Consider the following 22,665-nt stretch of genomic DNA (forward strand, 5'->3'; position numbering starts at 1 on the left):
TGTATCCAAGAATAAATAAAACTGTGCTCCAAAAACTAATTAGTCTTCATAATCCTCCACTATTTCCATACAAACAATTAAATAACTGAACCAGAAAACTGGGAACAAATTTGGCCTATGGCAGAATGACACTAAACATGACATCTTCATAAGAAGCAAAATTTAGATCATTAAAAAGACAGTTATCTCGTATCTGAACATTATAAGCATATAACAATAACCACATTGAACTTTATTTGAGTCAGATGTGAACTAAACAGATGGCCAGAATACAAACAGTAAACCTAAGGGCGGCATAAAATCCTATGCCAGTTGGCTTCTTTTCACTGCCTTGATCTCGACTCTGCCCGTCTAGCTTCATCTTGTGTTGAAGGAAACAGCTCAACATACCTCGATCCAATTGTCATCTTGTCCTTGCTCATAGCTCTTTTGGCCTCCTCAGCAGAAATGAACTCTACATATGCCTCTCCAGTAGCTTTCCCATCTGGGCGGCATGCAATGTGTATCCTTTCATCAATGAGCTTAAAGTCTTTGAAGAACTCAACTATTTCAGCTTTTTTTGCAGAAAAGGGGAGACCCCGCATCTTCAAGATCTCTGTGTATTCCATTTGATCCTTATCACTGAACCTCTTTGCTCTAGATGGAGGAGGACTTCCATGGTAATCATTGTCATAGATTCCTTCATAATTCACCTCCGCAGCAACCGCGTTGTAATAATCCTGCCTCTTGCACCTAAAAACTTCCACATACCTCCGGCCCATGTTTTGTCGATCCCTCTGCAAAGCAAACTCAACCTGCATAGGTCCAGCAAAGACAACAAAAGCTTCTCCAGTGAACCGCCCACTCTTGTTGACCAGCAAGACATCCACAATATCCAATCCAGCAAAGAACTTGAGAATCTCAACATCTGAGCAGTTGAAAGGAAGCCCCCTCAGACGAACCACAGGAAAGGGTGGGGGCTGAAATCCACCACCGTATCCGTAAGGTTGAAAGCCACTCGCACCACTGCTCACTGCGAAGTAGGGATTTGATTCCATCATTCTTTGTCTCTTTGAGCCGACCTCGTACCCATCCGAAACCCCCCCGCTTCCCAACATTGCCCTTCAATTATCCAAACCCAAAAAGAAAAAAAGGAAAAATCCCCACTAAACCTGTTAATAAAACCAATCCCAACCCACACTTCCCTGACACCCAAATATTCCTAAAACTTTAACTCTTAAACAAAATGCACCGTATTTAACACCAGCCATCCTAAAAATAGAACTACACATAAACCCCAAATGCAAAAGCATATTTTATACTCACAAATTGCAGTAAAAACATTTAAACTAACTAATGCAACAGGCAACAAGAAGGGGTTAACAAACCAAAACAAAACAGTGACCAAACCCTTAAGGCTTAGTTCATATAAGACACTAACTCACAAAGACACTCTCATCTTTTTGGTCATATAAAACATAATAACTTAATTAGATAACAGTTTCAAAATAAACGCATTAAGTATCACCTTTTCAATACTATTCTCATCTCTTTAGCCAACCTTAATGCTTAAAACAAAATCTTTCTTCGAGAAACACAAACCCTTCAGTTCATTATCTTTCTTTCTTTACCTTGTATTGAGAAATTACAAAACCCTTATTAAAGACACCAATTCAATGCTTTAAAAGTTTTCCATAACTTATGTCCCAGTTCGGTTAATTATTATTAAACCTAAATTCAATGACAAAAAGCACATGCCAAAAATCAATGGTACCACACTTTAAATCTCGATTTTTCCTTCTTATTCCTAATATTCCACAATAATAAAACCACTATTGATACATGCCAAGCAACAAAAACACTAAACTTTCCAGAAATCAACACACACCATCAGCAAATTCCACAACACTGTTTTTTTATCCTTAATTACATATTCCAAATATCATAAAGACAAACAACAGAATCTATAAGCGAGCAAAAAAGCTTAACTTATACATACCCTCTGGATCCGTACATAGTTTCCGAGTCTCTGAAATCCTTACAGGTCTTGAAAATTTGAGTCTGTAGAATGAATTGACTTGTCCGTGCCAGAATTGAAAACCCCTAATTCGAGTTTTGCGAAAGAGAGGAGAAAAGAGAGAAATTAAAACCCTAGATAGGGTCAAAATAGTTATAGCCTTCAATGATCTGTTTAGAGTGTTTTTTTTTTTGGGCTTCGGCTATGGCTTTATTAAGTACCATGGTAAGTTTATGCATTTACTGAAATGCCCTTGGGATTTCCCCGGACAATAAAGTGGATTCCTAAGACTACGGCTATAGACTGTGGATTTGTGTATAAAAATATTTTTTAAAAAAATAAAAATTATTTTTTTATTTTAAATTATTTTTTTTAATTTATTCCATTGTTTAATATTTTAATATTAAAAATAAATTTTAAAAAAATATTATTTTAATTTATTTTTAAATAAAAATATTTTAAAAAATAATTATTACCACACCATTAAATAAGTTCTATACCATAATTGTCAAAAACAGTCCACTTTAAAAGATAAATTCAATAATTTGTTGAAATGAAAAATCCATGCTGGATTCGACACTAGATTGGTTAAGATATCAACCATTTTAATTTATTTATATAAGTCAGGTTTTCAACTCAATCTAATTCAAATTAGACAAATCAATTATAATAATTTCACCTTGTATAAAATTTTATTTGAGAATATGTAAAATATTTTTTAATTTATTTAGAGTTATGAATCTTTTTTTACCACTCAAATATCATTATTGCACTCGACATCGTAATATGCACCCTCTCTTCTTAAGTGTTTTAAGTTAAGAGAGGGCAAAAGTTCTAAAACATGTTTGAGATGCAAAAGAATCATCATTTAGTATTATATTTATTAGAAACCCTAGTTGGTTTTTTATAATTTTAGATAAGAAACTGGTTATGCTAAAAAAAAAATATTATCACTCTAAAACATTTTATTTGTGGTAAGCTGCATTATTACTTGTCTTATATTTCTAATGTTTTTAACGTATTTAAACATTGAATATCTATTTATATCAGTATATGAAATCTTACGGTTAAAGACTAATCTTAAAATAGAAAATTATTCAAGTAAAAAGGGTGGCTAAAGTCTATCTTATATGAAGTTTAGATTGTGTCTTCACTTCTAGTTATTTCCAAAACAATGGCCTATAATAGCTCATTTATTTTATAATAATCAGTGAATGAACACTCTTGAATGGGTTACTCAAGGCTTATGGCAAGTGTTGATCTTTCAAACATCATCAATGAATAAAATGGTGGGCCTATATAGGGTTATATTAACCTGACCTTACACTTTGTTCAAAATAATAGGATAATGACTTATGGTGGTTCATTTATTCTAGTGAAAAATTATTTGCAAAATCTTTTTATTGAATGATATTTATACATTCGTCCACTTGTACTCAAGCAACGATCATTATTGTTACATCTACCTAGAGGCAACATATGGAAGTACTTAAAGCAAATATCTTTATTGGACTAAAACATTATGTGATTTTAATATAATGATCAATAATTGTTTATTTATCCTAAAACATATTATTCTATTAGCAACAATGCTTATTGTTTACTTTTCTTATAATATTTTCCTTATCAAAGCCTACGCATATCGGTCTATTAAGACTCTCTCATGTACAAACAATATCAATAAATAATCAATCAAGATGTTTGTTATTGTAGTTATCATCATTATTTGACAATGAGAGAAAATTACATGTAAATGGATTAACCAAATAGTCACCCCCAATCGACACCAAAAGTAACTACATATAATGGTTCATTTACCTTTAAATATCGTTAATGAATAACTTGACCAAAGACATTCATGCATTTTAGATGAGAATCTTTATATTGTTTTTAAATAAAGCAAAATGAAATTGTTACCACCACTCGGTATCAAAGGTAACGATGACCTACAATGATTTATTTACCTTTGAATATTATTGGTGAATAACATATTAAAATGACTCATAATTGTTAAGAAAAAATTTATTTTCATATTGTTTTTTAAATAAGAGGATGTGCTATCGCTAATCAGAATTGAAAGTAATGATCTAGGATGATTCATTTACTTTTGAATACCGTTGGTGGATAATGGACCAAAAACATGTACTTTTTAGTTGGAAATGAGCAAATTGGATTATTTTTTTCTTTAAAAAAAAACCAAAATGTTTGTAAAAGAATTTGAATGTTAGCCTTTCCTAAGCAAAGCCTTTCATGCAATCAAAACCCTTAATATCTATCATATTTCAACTTATAAAAATAATTATTTTCTAAAAAAAACATAATATGTACTAATTTCAACAACTTAAATTAATATATAGTCTTCATAAAGTATCAACTATAAACATTTAGTAATAATATTTTGATATAATAGGAATCTCATATTTATAACAACATCATGATTTCCTTTGAAAAACATTTTTTTCTCAATAAATTTATCTTTACTCTAGACTTATTAATCAAATATAAATAAATATTAAAAATAAAGAATGTCTTTATCAATAATTAATATATTTATATGAATAAAATCAGTGTTAAGTATAACCAATCAATTGACTATATAACATATACACTGACATTCAATCCTAAGAACTTTAGTGACCAATATTAAAATGATATGAAAATAGAGGGACTTAACAAAATGAGTTCATATGAAGTTAAGAAAGAGTCTATTATATGTATTTTAGTTGTAGAGAAAGCTTCAATAAAATTTCTACTAGAATCATTTGAAGAGGTGAATATAGTATTAGAACAGTTTCTAGATATTTTTTCTATTGAGCTCTCTAATTTCTCATCTCTTATGCTTAACATCTAGAACGTAACAGATTTTTAGTAGCGTTTGAGCTTTTTAATCATTTACCCCTTACATGTGGTGAGAAAGATTGAGATACTCATAATTTACTAGGTTGTATCCAATCATTATCTATTCAAGTCTCAAATAATGTTTGTTTCGTTTCACATTGTAATCATATAATATTCATATTTACAAACCTGAGAAGCATGTAAATGCTTAAGTCAACTAAGTCTTTTGCATATAAAGTTTATAATTTGCATGTTAGGATTATAAAAAATTCAAGCAAGTAATAAACAAAACAAACTTTAAATTGATTTACATAAGTATTATGACACATTTAATATTTGAGATTATCTTATAATATAAATTAGATCTAAACTGTGTATTTTATAAACCAATCAAAATTGCAAATTAATAGTGTTAAACCATTTAAAGTGATACAAATAATTGAATTAAATAGTTAAGTTATTAAGCTGCCATTAAAATTTTGATATTAACTTTACTTTTAACATGAATGACATTGTTTTATATAAAAAATAACAACTTGTCCCTGATAATGCTTTTGAAACTTTGACATCATTACCTTTATTATCGGCACAAAATGTCATATATAATGCTACTTTGGATATATAAGTTATTTTTAACAAAGATAATGAAGTTCAATGAATCATAATTCATGGGCAAGCTAACCAAATTCATATTATACTTGGATTATTATAGATACATTATAGCATATTGATCATAATATGTAGAAGTACTATTAAAGCCACCCAGAGCTAAACTTGACAAAGTCGAGTTTCTTTAACCCTTGAAGAGTTGGTGGTAATGTCATATCCACATCATATATTATACATGTGTATGGATAAAGATAGTGAATGATAATAGATTAAGTATGTCTAACCTCATGCTTTTGAATTTTTTTTATTTAGGTTTATTATTAGGTTTAATTTATGTTATATGATGAACATTATTTAATGGGTTATAAAAACAATTATTGGTTAGGATTAGGATTTTACTATTTCTATGTAATTTATCTAAGTGTTAGACAACTTATTAATGACATTAAAAAAAATTATAGAGTTATAATTCTCCTTCCTCCTACCCCTTCTCTCCTTGTCTCTCTCCACTTCTTCTTTTTCTTTTCTTTTCTTTTTTCCTTCCCTTCTCCCTCTTCTCATTAAATCTCTTTAAAAGTGTCAAAGTATAAGAAAACAACAGATGTACACTACTATTTAGATGTACACTACTATTTACATACAGACAAATAGCAATGTCATGATCTGTATAAGAAGTCAAGATGACAAACTTTAAGGCTAGGATTAGATCACATACTCAAGTAACATTCCAATGAGTCGAGTGTGAAGTTATATATATATATATATATGAGAGTCAAAAATAAAGCAAATGACTCAATATTCAAAACAAGGTCAGAGCTACTCACGATCTTAACAAGACCTAACATCTTAGATGGCCAAGACAAGTAGGGGTAAGGAATCAAAGACATAATTAGTAGATTTAAATGTTCGAATTAAAAGACAAGAGCAAGCAAAGCAAACTAGGAAGTGTTGGCAGGGCAAGGAATCAAAGACATAACTAGACATAACTAGTAGACCTAAATGTTCAAATCAAAGGACAAGAGCAAGCAAAACAAACTAGAAAGTGTTTGGCTTAAACTAAAACAAAGGCAAAAGTAAAGCCAAGACAAGAGCAAGCAAAACAAACTAGAAGGTGTTTGGCAAGGCAAAAGTAAAGGCAAGACTAACACGTCTAAGATATAGCCAATTCAAATGTCAGTGTTAAACAATTTTTAGAATTGTTATGATTATTATTTTTTAAAATATTTTTTATTTAAAAATTTATTGAAATAATATATATTTCAATTTATTTTTAATATCTACATATCAAAACGATTCAAAATTATAAATAAATAATTTTAAAAAAAATATTTTCAAAAACGTTTTTTGAAATAAAACATAAACACTCTTTTATTGGGACTACATAAAATTTTGTTGCTCATTTTTTCTTTTAAAAGAAAATCCAGCCAAACAAATTAAAGAATTTATATTTCAAAAAATGGAATGGTAACATTACTTGAGATCCATAAACATAGAGAGGATGAAAAGCTAATTGTTTCAGAAATAGGAATCATCCTCTCGCTTTGTCTCTGCACACTTGCTTCTTTTTTCTGTCTTGTCAAGTGTTTTCCATAACGTACAAGAATATCAATTAGAGGCCCACTTCCAGCCGTCGCACCAGAACTGAATTCTACACTACTAAATAAACATTAAAATCATAGCTCAATATACAGGGAAAATATGTTGCTTTTAAATCCCAAGCCCTCTCATTTCCAACAAAAATCAGAGCTGATGATTACTTCTTTTTTTCCTTCTGATGAATGCTCCTCAATACTTGATAAGTCTACAAACAAACTTGCTGACCCTGGTAGATAAAATCAACCAAGGTATAATTCCAACCTGCAGTTAAGGGACCAATCAAAATAATATTTGAAAATCACTAAGGTCCGTCTTGTTATATGTTCAAAATTTCCCTATATTTTGAAAATAATATGGTCCTAACTTTAGTAAAGTTGGTCTTTCATGCACCTATGCATACATAGAGCACAGAAGGAACAAGGAAGCTCATGCCTATCATTTGACTTTTATTTGTCGCACCAAAAAAGAAAAGAAAATATTTAGCTGAGCTAGATTCCCATGGAATCCAAAAATTTTCAAAATAGTCGAGGGCAGAAAAGTAACCAAACACTTCCATGATTAGAACTCAACCTTAATGGAAAACGGGCATATTGGGATCAATAATCCCAAAGAAAAAATCAAGGGAGATAGCTGTCCGAGATAAGTATCTAAACAGAAATTGTATTTTAGTGAAAGAAAGACCCAGAAACAAAACACAGCATCTCTCGCTAAGCATTGGGAGTCAAAAGCAGGAAAATAAAATAAAAAACCTTCTAAATTGAAAAAGGTATATTAATATGAATTAGATAAATAGGATAGCAGGAGTGATCCCCATCCTCAAGAAAATTTTAACCACAATATGAAGAACAAGTAAAAAAAGTTCAAAATTCACTACCATGACATTGTTATTTAATCGACCTCCAGCCCTCCAAGATAGAAACCTTCCTGTAGACAGGCAGATGCATCAAATCAGGACAAACAAAGAAGGTAATGATCACTTCCTGTCTATTCTTTCTTTTTCAAATAAATTACTCCTATAGTCCTATTGTGTACAGATAACAACCCCCCCTCCCCCTCTTTTTTTCACAATCAGCATATTAGACTGACAAAAACTCAAGACGATGGATCCACAAAACTAGAACAGGAAAAGGCAACAAAACTCGACATGAATGAGTGAAAAGGAAGTGTTACCAAAGGGCTGCACAAGTTGCTGAGATATTTCAGCAACAGGAGTCCTCCAAAACCAGCAAATGAGCACAAAGTACGTAACAACCTGTGCACCAAGTTAGTTTGTTGGTGATCTCGCTGAAGAAGACAAATAAACTTCTAAACAATATCAATGAATGAACTGAGACCTTTGAAATAAATAGAATTTTTGGGTATGAATCAGAAGAAAGCTTCATCCCCTTGTCATGCGCTTCTTTATCTGAGTAAAAAACAAAGCAGCAATCAGGCATGAAACCATAAGAACCTCTGCAGCAGATTGAATCAGTCTCCATCTCTCAAGATTTCTGGGACATTCCATTTTGGTTTTGTGATTTGATCATTAAATAGTTTTTTAACTACAAAATTGGAGTACATAAATAATGCCCCTAAATTAACTCTGGAAATAGGCATTTTAAATCAGTAACATTTAGGCCATGATAATAGAAAGCAACGGTTGATATGATAATCCTCAGCACGCAATCATTCAAGTTGAGAGGGGAATATTATGACAGATCACCACTTAACCAACAATTCCCACAGTGATCATAAGGTGTATTTTACAAGCTACAGCAAGGGCCCACCTCCAAATTCCACCTCACCACACACCAAAATATAAAAAAAGAGGGTTTGCACCATTGCATTGATTCCAGCAACCAGAAATGGTTCCGGAAATTACTTAGTTGTTCCATACACAGCCAAGATGGCTTAAGAAATCATAATTACTCAAATACATGCAACAAAAATTTACTCAAATAAAAGGGATTGCAACAGCAAACAGACTTACAATTTGCAAGTTCTTTCTCCTTTGCAGCTGCCAACCTTCTAAGTTTTGCTGCCTGAGCAAATGTTGATGGCCTGTAACCAAGAAAGATACCAATCAAAAATTGCATAACTGACATTCTTAGATAGTACAACCTTGCTTCAATAAAACAAAACTATCTAGACAGACTTTTGGAACTCAAACTTCATGAAAAATTAAGCATACTCGTAAAACCTGACAAGCTTTTAAATTTACTAGATTATAAGAAGTACTCTGCCAGCATTGAGTTCTAGTTGCTTCCTATAATTTAATCCAACTTTAGAACAGCAATGTTACGCCTTTTGTTTCCCTTCCAGCTACAGAAAAACTAGAAAATCTTTTAGAAAGAAAACGCAACTAAAAAATGAGGTGCAGCAAATACCATGACAGTTTTAAACGCCACACATTCTTATCATAAATTGTCATATCTAGATTCTCGAATACAACAAGTTGCCATTGCCAAAAGTCAAACAAAGGCTTAAAATTAGAGCTTTTCTTAGCCCAATACCTTCTTCTAGTTGTAGTGACGAATTCTAGGACAATTGGACATTATCCGCCAAGGCAAATTCTTGCTATCTAATATCAAGTGAATGAAGATTTTGAATAAGCAAAATCCAACCACACGAAAATAACAGCCTCGAATTTTATGTGTCATGGTAATTCACAAAGCATTTGCAGTCAATGAACATGTCGAATTACAGCCTACATGTCGAAGCAAATCAAATTAAAACCCATTGGCATTGACATATCATGACATAAATTGTACATATCCAAGCTAAATTATTGCGTAGAGCCTGCATCGAAAACTTTTTAAATAATAATAATATAACACACGCACTGAGACAAGGCGCTGGCATCTTTCAATAATTGCTTAATTTCTGCACGCAATTGAATCTCCGCAGCACTCTTTGATCCCTTCTGAAAAAACACAAAAGAAAATAAAAGTCCCTTCAAAACTAAATATTTAGACGTCGACCCATATATCCCAAACCCGCAATTCATTGCTAAAACCCAGTTTCAAGAAACCCATCAAAGAGGGTGAGTTACCTTCTTTAATTGATGGAGGTATATAGAGACGAATTGGAAGGTAACGACAATAAAGAAGATAAGAGGTGCCGCGAGAGACCTCCTTGGTTGCTCTCCGATTAGAATTTCTTCTTCTCCCATGATTTATTCCCGGATATGATGTCTGTCTCTTTTATTTTAGGTCTCTTTGTTTTCTTGAATTTGAAGAGCCATTCTTAATGCCGGACTGTTGTTTTTATATTTACGATTCACCACCACATAGATAGGAGGACTGGAGGAGGAGGCTGGAGAGCCCACATTGGTTGGGCTCCAAACAAGATGAATGGTCCAAGCCTTGCAAGTGTGGGCTTTAACTATAAATCATAAATTGAGAGTACCTGTGGGCTCCATTAGTACTTTTATGGCCTTTTTAATAATTAGTAATTAATAATTAAATCAAACACATGAAAAATATATTTCATGTATTAAAAATCGAAACTTTCCTCGACAAGGTGGGATTGGATGAAGCCAATAAGTAGCATAGAAAGATTATTAAAAAAAAAAAAATGTACCAAGTATCCTTCGACTTTAAGTTCAATGAAATTAATTAAGGAAAACATTAATTCCACTAGGTGTTTCAATGTTTCTCTTTCGTAGTTTGCCTTTTTTTTTATTCCAGGAGTAGGTTTTTTTTCCTTTTATTTAATTCAATTCTATTAAATTATGTTTGATTGAGATAAGGCTATCTTGTTTGATTTGGTTGATTTTGTTGACTTGGTATAAGTTTCTCACCGTATAAAAAAAACATTAGACTAGCACTTGATTTTATAAAAAATAATTTAAATTTTTTATTTTATAAAGAACTAAAAATTGAGGGACCATAGTTAAAATTAAGGACAAAATACAGCCTTATTCTTTGACAAATAAGAAACTAGGCACGAGAATCGAGAGGGAAGAGAGAAGGAAAAAATAAGAGAAGGAAAAGAAAATAAACTAGTTATTGAAGTTATACCGAATCTTTATCGCAACCATGTGCTGCCTTAGAAAAAAGTTCTAATTGAGATAAATTCAATAACACTAAATAAGGCTGCCATCAAAGATTAGAGGAACCATATGCTCCTTCTCAATACGACGAATCCTCTCACATGCTAGCATGTGCGATACATGAGCTAGATATTTTTTGCCCACCCCACTCAATTTAATCTTTGATTCTTTAGTAACTTTTTAATTAAATCCTGAATTTTATCTCACTTAAGCCTAATAAAGGCCGATGAGAGAGAAAAAGAGAGGGAGAGAGGGAAAAAAAACAAAAGGCTAACCAAGTTAGCTCACTATCCAGGACTCAAGTCATGAATTGAAGAGTTAGATCAAATTGATTAGAATCAATACAATATATCATCATCCTGTTTTTTTATATATATATAAACCATATTTTTATCGATTTTCTATAATGCATTTGAACTCACCAAATTGAATAGGTCACGTCATAGCAACTCTCATGTTATTTAATTTAAAGCTTAAGCTAGGTAAGGAATTAATTCAGGAGGTTTTAATATTTCATGTTGGAATAGGTTTAGTGACACTCTCAATGAATTCCAGATGGCTTGCTCGTTTTTTTTATGTTAAAAACAACATCGTTTAACTTTTCTTTTAAAAACAAAGGTTGGATTAAATTATTTTATAATTATTTTTTATCAAATCAAGTTTCAACTGAGGTATGCTATGAGTTTATATTTTTTTTTGAAAAAAATATTCATAAAAACTTTATTATCACCTTAAATTCGTACATATGAAGTGTGTTTGTTTTTATGACAGTTGTTGTATTTTTGCTAAATCACCAAAATCAAGTGTTTGGTTGCTATATAAAACATAGTTTTAAAGTGTGGTGTCTAATGAAAAATATAATCCAACCATAGGTTCATGTGAAGCAAAAGTATTGAGTTTTATTGAGTTTCAACCCCAGGTTTTCTCTCTCCCTCTACCGATAACTTTCTCCAAAATATATTATTCAAAACCATTGTGATAAACATATTATAATACCCTCATCATTCACAAGCACCCTCATATTCTCTCTATAATCCTCAGGGATCATTTGAGCTGTCTGTCTTATTTCTTTACTTTTCTAATATAATGATTTAAATTTTGATGTCACATCTTAGTTTCTCCCAACTAAACCAAATTACCCTTGTCTTCTTACAAGAAACATCATCTCCTTCATGTAGATCTCCTTTTATTTTCTTTTATTCTCTTATGTTCTGATAAATCAGTGTCATTTACATTAATTGATCTTATTAAGTAAACATGTTGAAGTTATTGCGCCAATTTTCACCTGATTATGTGTTATCTTTAAACTTTTATTTCATGTTATTATAGGAATAAAAGTTGTTCTTTATTGATTGTTATGGTTAAGCAAAAAAAAAAAACCCAGATAATGAATATAAACACTCAACAAGGAATTCAAGAAGGGTCATCTATTTTTTTCCTTAAAAACCCTTAATTTAAATTTATATTTTCAATAAAATTATTATGTGGTGTTGTTAATTACTAGATTACATTAGTTTTTTAGGCTTGTTTAACTTAGATTTTATTATAAGGTAAACAATTCGTGCGGTTTGACCTCAAAACCCTGTATTTTAAGAACTTCACACTGCTTAAAACTTTTAATTAATTTGACTTTCTTGATTTTGATTTGTGGCCATCATGTTAGCTCTTTGATTATTTTTCATTACACATACTTTGAACTACAAACATTGATTTCTTCATCTATTTTTGCAAGATGCATTACTTTTTTATCTTTAGCTAGTTATATTAGTTATATGCACTGCTCTACCTTTTGGTCCCACTTGATTAAACCCAAATGGTTTCTTTTCTAGCAATGGTGATTTGTTATGACACACCATCCATATAAACACGTCTTAATTTTAGCATTTTAAATATAGACATCGTAGACAATAACATTTACTAGCAAAATATCAAGACTATATCAATTAGTACAATAATGTTTTCTATGACTTTTTAGGGTGTAATTGTCTCTAATTGACTTGCATTTATGTTACATACATATATAATATTAGCTTGTGCATCTATAGGTCAACACGTAATGATCAAGACATATATGGTCTCTTCATATAGTTGGTCGATTCTGTTTAAACCTTTTGTTTCTAAATTTATAGCAGGATGTCCTGGGATTCCTCAAACATAATTATTGTTGTAAATTCTAAAATTTTCATTTCTCTTATACAATACATCAGAATCAAGAGAAGGAAGATATAATTTTAGTATTGCCTAGTTAATTTAAAGAGGAAAAATTATTATTATATCCATGGTTATTGAAGTGACATACCTTTATTTTTAGACTCTTTGAATATGTAAATTTAAGATTGCTTTGATAAGGAACATAATTGCCTCCTTTATAGCTTGTTGCGGTTTGTATCTGTTATACTCATTTGTGGTTAGTTTTTGTTTGTTAATTTAAGACAACATTCTCATGCTTGTTATATGCATTTTTATTGTTGTTTACAATGACATTTCTTTATTTCTCATTGGAACTTTTGCTAGCTTTTCTTTTTATTGGAAAGGGTCTTATATATTTGATTTGTGTTTAGCATGCTTCTTCTTTTAAATGTTATGTTGATTACTTTGAACCTTTCCTTCTCTAATTTAAGTTTCTTTTAAACAACACCACTTGCTTGTTATAAGTTTTACTATTATTGTTTTTTAAAAAAAATTAGGTTGCAATTTCTTTTGTCTTTAGCTTATTGTTTCTTTTATATGTTATACTCATTTATAGCTAGTATTTCTTCATTAATTAACACTAATTTCTCTGACATTCACTTGTTTTTTATTGAAATTTTTACTATTATTTTGTCTTTATTTTATCTGGCTATCCTTAGCTTATCGTTTTATTTTTGTGTTATGCTATTTTATACGAACCTTTCCTTTTCTATTACTTTTTTTTCTCTTACCTAACAACAACACTTCATGTATACATTGCTACATTAAAAAAGTCTTTTACCCATAATATTTATCTCTTTATTAGGCATTGTATTTGTCATAATCTAATTCTGTATTATTCCTTAAAAATTATTTTTTTAAAATAAAAATAAAAAAATAAAATAAAGGCTAAGAATGTGGAGAAAGCATATAAAAGAGGGATACAAAAATAGAAAAAAATCCAGGTGCATTTTTGTTGAGGAAATTTAAGGCCTACTTGTACCCCATTATATAGAAAAATGCAAATTAAAGGTCAAATTGAATAATTATTGAACGAATTTGCATAAAAATTAAATCCAATGACATAATTAAATTTTTAATAAGCCAAATTGATTTAATCATGGGCCAAATTAAATTTTAATTATGTTTAATAATTAATTTAGGCCCAATAGAAGGATTTAATTAAGTGTAAGGACTTAATTATACTTTAAATTGGTCCAATTAATTTTATTTTGGGCTTAATTGATGGAAAATTAAGTGTGAGAGCTTAATTGTAGTTTAATTGAGAAGATTGGAATTTTAAGGGACCAAATTTAATTTTTACCAAGTTAATTGATTGAAATTAGAGGTTTAATTGCATTAAATTAAAAAAAATTAGGGTCAACTAGGGTTCAATTAAAAGCAATTGAAAGAGGGACTACTGAAATGAACTTCGACAAAAAAAGAATCGGCACTGTTCATTATCTTTATTTTTTTCCTCTTAAAAAGGTGATTTGATTACCTACCTTGCAGCAATTTTTAATGTACCTAACATCCATCAAATTTGATAAATTTTATTCGAAAATGATTCTTTATATTTTATCTAAAATCCCATGTGATCAGTTTAGGCTAAATGACAACACATTATCTTTGGTAACTGCCTAAAGAGGTCATTTCAATCAGCTTTTTTCTGTAAATTTTACAACTCATAATACCTATTTTGAGCCAGTGGTTGGGATCTTTCCCAACTGAATCAAGGGCTGAAATTTCTTTTCGGTGTAGATAAAATTGCCCTCTTCTACTGTCTATAAATAGAGGTGGATTTTATAACCTGAGGGAGGACAAATTTTGGTTCAAAGTCAACCAAAAAACTAGTTTTTCTACTAATTCCTGTAAATTTTCTTCTTTCTTTCTCTCTCCACCATGGCCTTCAGCCACCACCACCACCACCCTCATCACCGGTTTTCTCACCATCAGCTCCACCACAAGAAGCCAACACAACCACCCGTCGAGCACCAATAGCCACCGTCAATTTCTCTCTCCTCTTTGTAGCCCCTTTCGCGTGTTTTTTCTTCTTTTTTTGCTTTCTTTGCTGTTGACCACCAACTGTCACAGCCTTAACCACCATCCTCACGACATCCCCTCACCGTTTCTACCACCAACCGGCCACCAAGTAGCCACCGTGACCTTCTCTCTCTTCTCCTTCCAGCCTTTCTCTCTCCTCTATAACCTTTTCTTCTTCCCGCCATGACTAATGACAACCTCCATTGCTGCAACCACCAGCAACACATCGTCATCCTTGACTAGACTACCACCACGCCAGGTTGTCCGTCCTCTCTCCCCTTCCTCTTCTTTGTTGCCTCTGTTCAATGAACAGAGGACATGAATTATAATTCACCTCTTACTATTCATGCGTGAACAGTGGCATGAATTATAATTCATGTCCACTGTTCATGCAGTGGACTATACTTTTTTTTTTTGTTAAATCCAAAAATTTTCAAAAAAATCATTTTAAAAAATTGTGATTTTCTCATATATTTATCTACCAATATTGTATAATATCGGGTTGTATATTTATACTGTAAAATATAAACTTAGTATTAAAATACTCGGTTTCTCTAAAATATTTCAAAAAACCAAAAATTTAAAACATTATCAAAAAGAAAAAAATATTTTGTTGCATACGGCCAATTCCTGAAATTTCTTCAAGCATATTTTTCATATAAAAATAAAAATTACATCTTTTTTCATTTTTAAAAATATCCAAAAATGAATATCATAACCAGTTTATGATTATCCATTAGGATTTGGCTACCATATCAAAAATATTTTTCCAATCTTTTTTTTAGGATCCGGATATAAGCTTTAATATTTGCAGGGTGTAAAATTACACGATAAAATACACCCTCGGGTATTAAAGATACAAAATATAAATAAATGCAATGTTATAATTCAGACTTTAAAACAGTTAGAATTTAACCAAGTAAGGTAAATACTCTCTCACAAAGATAAATCTACCTTGAGCCTTAGAAAAAACCAATAAATACTCGACTCAGAAAAAACAATCAAACAACAATGTAACTTACCTTAGGTAGGGTGCACTAGGGGTGATGCGCCTTCCCCTTGCACAACCAATCACTTGCTTAGACTTTTACAGACCATAGGTTCCTAATGACCATAATACTAGATAGTAACTTCTAAACATTAATCATAATTTGATGACTAAATCCAAAACCCTCTCCAACACCTAATACCTCACATAGGAGGCATGAGAAGAGCCTCCGCTGTTGCCAGATGACGTCGCGTCGGCTCGCACTGCGCGATAGTATTCATGAAGAGAACCTGTGACAATAATTTTCCATACGTAATGAATTGTACATTATATAATGCAAATGAGAATTTTAGCTATTGGCTAATGATTATATTGCATCTGAAACATTAAATTCTTAATTGTATGTTTAGAAATAACTTATCAAATAAAGAAATAAAAAGTTCTAAAAATCAAGATAAAACATCTTGAACTAGAGAGATGTTGCATAGTTTTTGTGACTTATGCATTAAAGTTATTAAGAAAGGCACGAGATCAAACACTTATTTTGACAAAGCTAGATGGAAGTTTATGATAACTGTCTTTAAATAATAGATTGAGCATAAATTCATCAAAGCAAAATTGAAGAATAAATGGGATGAAATAAAAAAGATAAAGATATAGAAGAAGTTAATATCTAAAACTCGAATGGGTTGGAGAAGTGAATCAAGGATAACTTAAATAATTGATGAGCGATGGAAATCAAAAATTAACGTGAGTTCTTAGTTACATCAGTTATCCAATTACATTTATCTTGTTGGATTTTTTCAATACTTTGTTAAGTTTCATTAATTATATTTAATTTATCTCTCATAGAAAATTAGAGAAGCAAGAAAGTTTAGACATGCTGGTATTGAGCTATGTTTTGTGTGCCAAGTATGGCATAATTTTTGGAAACATTGTGGATACTAGATAATTCATTTGGGCTCCATCTCAAGAAATATTTCTAATTAGGATTTCAATTTGGAGGAAGGAATTAAAGATTAAAAGGATAGTATTCCAAATTTTGTTAATGATGTAAGTCATATAGTTATTGGTTTTAATATTACTAGTAGCAACAATAACCATAGTAGTCGTGGCAGACGAAAAGTAACCCAATAATTTACACCTAAAGGTAGAAAAAAAAAAGAGGGGTTGTATGATAGGAGCATAGTTGTTTTCATGTTTTGATTGATTAATTAATAGTGTTTTTTTACAATGATTGATTACACATCTATTTGTTGGGATAAGAAATGGTGTAATATTTAAAAGGTGATGCAAAAGGTTTACTCCATTAATGTTGTTCAATTTGGCAACAATCTGCACACTTTTGTAATTAAGTTTTTCTATTTATGAAACAAGAGGGGAATGTGGGCAGCATTGAGAGATAGTGTTTGTGGCTAAAATTAATGTTTTAAAAAATATTAAACCTTACACCCTGAGGCGAGGTTCTATTTTTTTATTGTATTTATATTAATTTAATTGTTTAGGTTAATATCTAACTAAAATTTTATTGAAAAATATGAGTTTTTATGCATATATAACTTCTTTCGATAAGCTTGTGTTACGTGGTGTGACTTTAACTTTTGAATATTGTATTTGTTACATAATTTATTACATTTTGTTTTGTTTTGCTTATAGCATAAGTTGTTTATGCGTGTTTAAAATTCTTCTCAAACAATATATTAATGTTAATTATTATATTTGAAATTAAAAGTGAATGATGTTTGTTGCTTCTATCTATCGCATAACGATGATAAGATAGACATGGCTAGAGTGATTCATAGTGACCACATTTCATTGTTAAATACGTTGTAGAAATAGTGAAGTTATTTCTTTATTTATAATTTAGATAATGTTTTATTGTTTAGACTGTATTTAGGAATTGCTTTTTTTAATTACTGTATTTGTATTGCTATTGCCTTTACTATATTTAATATGCAGGAACTTGTTCGTCAAACGTTATATTAGTTGTGTGCATGGAACTTGTATTGTTATTGGCTTACATTATTGTTAGGTGACAACTTTAGGTGAGAATGTTAAAGTTTGAAAGTTTGCAATTGTAATAACTAATGGTCAATATAGTTTACTTATGCTTGTATTTTTATATAAATTATTGTTTCATGGATGGTTGCAATGTCATTTTCAAAGTTTTTATTTCATATTTATAAGTTAAACATTTAGAGGTCTTAGTCTAATATTCTATTTTTTGAGCAAAAAAGTTTGCTTTTATTTAGTGAATTATAATTGATGTTATAATTATTGAATAATACAAGTTTATTGCACCTCTTATATTTTTTCATAAAATATACATTGACATATAATGGTACAGGACATTCCTTTCTCAATTATATAAGGTAGTATAAGGTGGTTCATTTATTCTGGAACATTTCATGCTGGGCTTTTTTCTTTTGTTTTCTTAAACTTTTGAGTTGTAATCTCGACTCATCATGATTTGCAGTTCATTTTGGTTGTTAGTTGTTGTAATGCTTTGATTCATCTTCTCTTTGAAGTATTAAACACTCTCTTGTATGAATGATATAAATCAAATTGTTATAAATAAAATATTCCAAGCACCATCAAAATTTTGTTTCATTTTTAGGCTAAAAGATATTTGCGCTAATGAAGCACTTCTTTTAACTTAAACATACATCTTAATTTAAAAAAAAGCATTAATATTGTTTTAACACTAATCATATTGATAAGGTTAATCCAAACCTTTTAATTTGGTACTTAAAATTACACAATTTTTGGATTTAAATTAATAAAAACACAAGGGGAAATAATAAGAGTATTCGATAAAATGATTATGGTGAACATACATAGATTATTGCTTAATGTGCTTCTTTGATCATTACCAAATTAACTGAAGGATTTAAAATGGGTTTTATTGGAAATTAATTATTATTATTATGACATGCATGACGTTGAATAACAAAGTTATCTCTTGGAATGAAGGGGTTTGGTTTTAATCATAAAGTTATGATTGAGAGAGTTGTCATATAGCATCATGGTGATTAAAAAACATATGGTATGTGAGAGTGTAGATAAAAGGACTAGTTGTGTAAAGGAAAGATTTAGCACCCCTACTTAACCTTATCTATGATAATTTATATTGTTGATTGATTGTTACTTTTAAGTTATGTTTCTATTTATTGGTCTTATTTAATATTTAAAGCGGGACCTTGTCAAATTAAATCTTAACTGTTATAAGGCTCAAATTTTAGCATTGCATCAATAATCAAGATAAAAAATTAAAAATATATAAAGCATAAAAAATTCTTAAATCAAACATCAATAAAAAATCAATATCATCATCAATGTTAATAAAAAAAACCACATGAACCCTATCTATTAGCTGGTTGCAATGTCAATATATGTTTAAAATATAGCATGAAAAGCCCAAGATACAAAATAAATAAGTCAATTAACAACATCTTAAGTTTCAATTTCGTGCCATTAAAATAATGTTTCAGTTAATGATTTGTAAATAAACAACTACATTATTTTCCCTACTTGTTTTTTTTTTGCAGTTTTCAAGCTATTTTTCATGTTATGCCTTCTAAAAAACAATATGGAGCTTTAAATAGCTTTTGCAACAACAAACATGTATATGTCACAAATAAACAAGCTCATAGTTAAAATTTCGGTTGATTTTGAAATGACATAAGAAGAAGGTGACAAATCCAAGTTCTAATTTTGAAGAGAATGGAATTTTTTTTTATTCTTGATGTAGGAATAAGAATAAAAACTAATTCAAAATACTTTTTCTATACCCTAATAAACAGACGACATGGTTATTTACTTACTAAAATTTGACAATTAATTAATGAGTTTTTCAATAAAATAGTGATTTTTAAAAATAAAACAATAACGAGTAAGTGATTTTTAAAGATGTGTGTAGTGCTGCAAATATGTTTATGGTGGAAAAATAAGGGTTATTTTAGAAGCGCTTTTTTTTTTTTGCAACAGTTATTTCTCTCTCATCATGATGATGTGGTTGTTAGTAGATAAAAAAATGAGATGAGAACCCTTGGATATTCTCTTGAAATTGAGGTTCAACCTCGATTTTTGGTGAGTTTCACATTATAAAAACGTCGATTCAAATTTAACCGAACATATATTTTTGTACTTCTTTCAAAACTTAATCATTATCTCAATAATGAATACCATCTAAAAACTTGTTTGACAATATAGTTGATTGTGTGTTTGTAAAAAAATTGATTTTTTTGTTATATTTTTAGATTATTTTGACATGATGGTATCAAAAATAAAATTTTAAAATACAATAAAAGATAGTATTTGATGCATTTCTAAATAAATAAGCATTTTAAAAAACAATTTCACAATACAAAATATTACCTGTATCCTGTAATATGATATTTTTAATTTCAATAAAAGTAAAGTTAGGGATTTAAAATAATAAAGAAGTGCAAATATATATCAATCCTGTGATATGGTATTTAGTTGTGTAATAATGATTATTTTTAAAAATATTTTTATTAAAAATAAATTAAAATAAATAAAAAATAAAAAAAATAAATTTTAAATGAAAAAAATAAATTTTTATAAAATATTATTTAGCAAAAGTCGCAGCCATGGTCTAGAACAAAATATCTATCTGTCCTTGACAGGAAAGGAAATCCCACAAAATATCTAGTAAGTTGAGTTTACATATTTGGCCTCGTTTTCCTTAGAGTCAATGGCATGGCACCGCTCTATCCTTTTTATATTCTCGGCTTTTGATATGTTCCCAACAACCAGCCTGCCCAAAGACTCGCTAAACAGGGCTAAGCTCGTCATTTTACCCTTGGAGAAAACTCACGTGTACGCGGCATTTACTGTTGAGCCAGCAGGTGATTGATTAGCTGGCAAATATTACTATGGTCTGAAACCGGTTGTATAGCCCGTTATTTTTGTTATTTTTTTTAAAAAAGCATTCTAATATATAATAATATGACTAGTCTACAGTCCCCGAAGAGCATTTAGACGTGATTCTAATATATCTTTGCATCGGTGTGCGGCAATTTAAAAAAATTAATTTTTTTATTTAAAAATAATTTTTTATTGTTTAAACCTGTTAATGCTAAAAATAAAAAATAATATTATTTTAATATATTTATTTCTAGCTTCGTTTGTTATGACAGAGACAGAAACTAATATTCCTGAACATTGGAATGCTTTTCACATTTAAAATTAAGATATTTGCCTTAATTTCTAAATAAGTAATTTATGTCTGAATTAATAAAAAATCTCGGATTTAATAATTTAGAGCTAAAATAACAATATGAAAAACAAAGATACATGGTATCCAGATCAACAATTTAAAGACTTAGATGGGTTTACCTCACGATTATTTAGATAGCATTTGTACGCCATTCATTGCACGCAGGGAAAGTTTAGGGGCAATACATACTAATTAATTACCGTTAAATAATGAACGGAAGGAATGATATACGATGGGCGCAAAATCCTCCCGCTGCTTTAAATAACAGATTTGCAATCGATTCCCCCTATTCTAGGTGTTTACGGTTATTTGGAAGATCAAAAGAAATAAAACGCCACATTCAGGATCGTTTCATGCTCCCCGTTCAATACCTGCTTTCAGGGGTGTATTAACCTTTATTTTTAAATATATTCCGTTTGAAAATAAATTACATTTATATTTGTTTAATTATTCTTTATAGTTCTTAAAAAAGAATTTTGATATACCTCGTACTTATTTTCACCTGTCTTCCCAGTTTAGTTCTTGAGAGACATGGACTGTTAAACTATACAGTAAATAATAAATTTGAACCAATCATATGTCATGAATTAAATTTACAGCTCTAATTCCTTTTTCTCTCCCATGTGGTTAGGGTACTTTAAAATTATTTTCACGTGGTTCCCTTGTCACATCTAGTGGGGCACAAACTATATTAAATGCAAATTCAGGAGGAGAAGTCACAATTACATCAATTTCACATTTCAAAAATATTAAATTTTCAAATTTTATTTTGAATTTTTTTTATTAAAATTTTTAAATATTACTCATGGAACAATATTGATATAAATAATTAATTTTTTAATAATTTTCAATAAAATATATTACTTGTGCAAATGTAGCCCTATAAAATCAGCAAAATGGAGCACTAAAATTTAAATCAAAGCATACTCAAATCATATAGAATAGGATTTCTGTGCACGCAACATTATACAAAAAAGAGGAACTGAAACACAAATAAGTGAAATGGCTATTGATAGCCCAGCTGAGAAAAAGCACAAGGATTGCCAGCATGGCAAAAAAAAAAAAAATTTGAAATCCCGCCCAAACCCGCGGGCAAGCCAAGGGAAGGCAGGGGCAGTGATTAATTCAATTTTAATAACTTCTTTTGTTTC

At 30.1% G+C, this 22,665-nt stretch overlaps 2 protein-coding genes across 6 annotated transcripts; both read right to left on the reverse strand.

Moving 5' to 3' along the window:
- Positions 1 to 99: 99 nt before the first annotated feature.
- On the reverse strand, positions 100 to 2,193 carry LOC105124034 (RNA-binding (RRM/RBD/RNP motifs) family protein). 2 transcript variants are annotated; one of them, XM_011023866.1, is made up of 2 exons: positions 1,979 to 2,193; positions 100 to 1,012 (listed from the first exon to the last, which is right to left on the reverse strand). In XM_011023866.1, exon 2 carries the CDS (start codon positions 798 to 800, stop codon positions 324 to 326), a length of 477 nt encoding a protein of 158 aa, XP_011022168.1. In that variant the 5' UTR covers positions 801 to 1,012; positions 1,979 to 2,193; the 3' UTR covers positions 100 to 323. The 2 variants fall into 2 exon arrangements, with proteins under 2 accessions (XP_011022168.1, XP_011022167.1); XM_011023865.1 differs by having other exon boundaries at positions 100 to 1,101; positions 1,979 to 2,192.
- A 4,669-nt stretch (positions 2,194 to 6,862) lies between these two features.
- LOC105124035 (tail-anchored protein insertion receptor WRB-like protein) lies at positions 6,863 to 10,262 on the reverse strand. Of its 4 annotated transcripts, XM_011023869.1 has the most exons (8): positions 10,071 to 10,262; positions 9,862 to 9,941; positions 9,009 to 9,079; positions 8,374 to 8,444; positions 8,210 to 8,291; positions 7,914 to 7,963; positions 7,201 to 7,300; positions 6,863 to 7,096 (listed from the first exon to the last, which is right to left on the reverse strand). In XM_011023869.1, the coding sequence occupies exons 1-7, from the start codon at positions 10,188 to 10,190 to the stop codon at positions 7,229 to 7,231; spliced, it is 546 nt and encodes a 181-aa protein (XP_011022171.1). In that variant the 5' UTR covers positions 10,191 to 10,262; the 3' UTR covers positions 6,863 to 7,096; positions 7,201 to 7,228. The 4 variants fall into 4 exon arrangements, with proteins under 4 accessions (XP_011022171.1, XP_011022173.1, XP_011022170.1 ...); XM_011023871.1 differs by lacking the exon at positions 7,914 to 7,963; XM_011023868.1 differs by having other exon boundaries at positions 6,863 to 7,300.
- Between the last annotated feature and the right edge of the window lie 12,403 nt (positions 10,263 to 22,665).

The sequence above is a fragment of the Populus euphratica genome, unplaced genomic scaffold (genome assembly GCF_000495115.2).
Source record: "Populus euphratica unplaced genomic scaffold, PopEup_1.0 scaffold12.1, whole genome shotgun sequence".
Classification (NCBI taxonomy): domain Eukaryota; kingdom Viridiplantae; phylum Streptophyta; class Magnoliopsida; order Malpighiales; family Salicaceae; genus Populus; species Populus euphratica.

Excerpts from the sequence above, each read along its gene's own strand:
- LOC105124035 (XM_011023869.1), bottom strand. The coding sequence starts at position 10,190 with ATGGGAGAAGAAGAAATTCTAATCGGAGAGCAACCAAGGAGGTCTCTC. Across the intron at positions 7,964-8,209 it reads GCAACTTGTGCAGCCCTTTG|GAAGGTTTCTATCTTGGAGG; the intron begins GTAACACTTCCT and ends GCCTGTCTACAG. Across the intron at positions 7,301-7,913 it reads GATTAAATAACAATGTCATG|GTTGGAATTATACCTTGGTT; the intron begins GTAGTGAATTTT and ends CCTTAACTGCAG.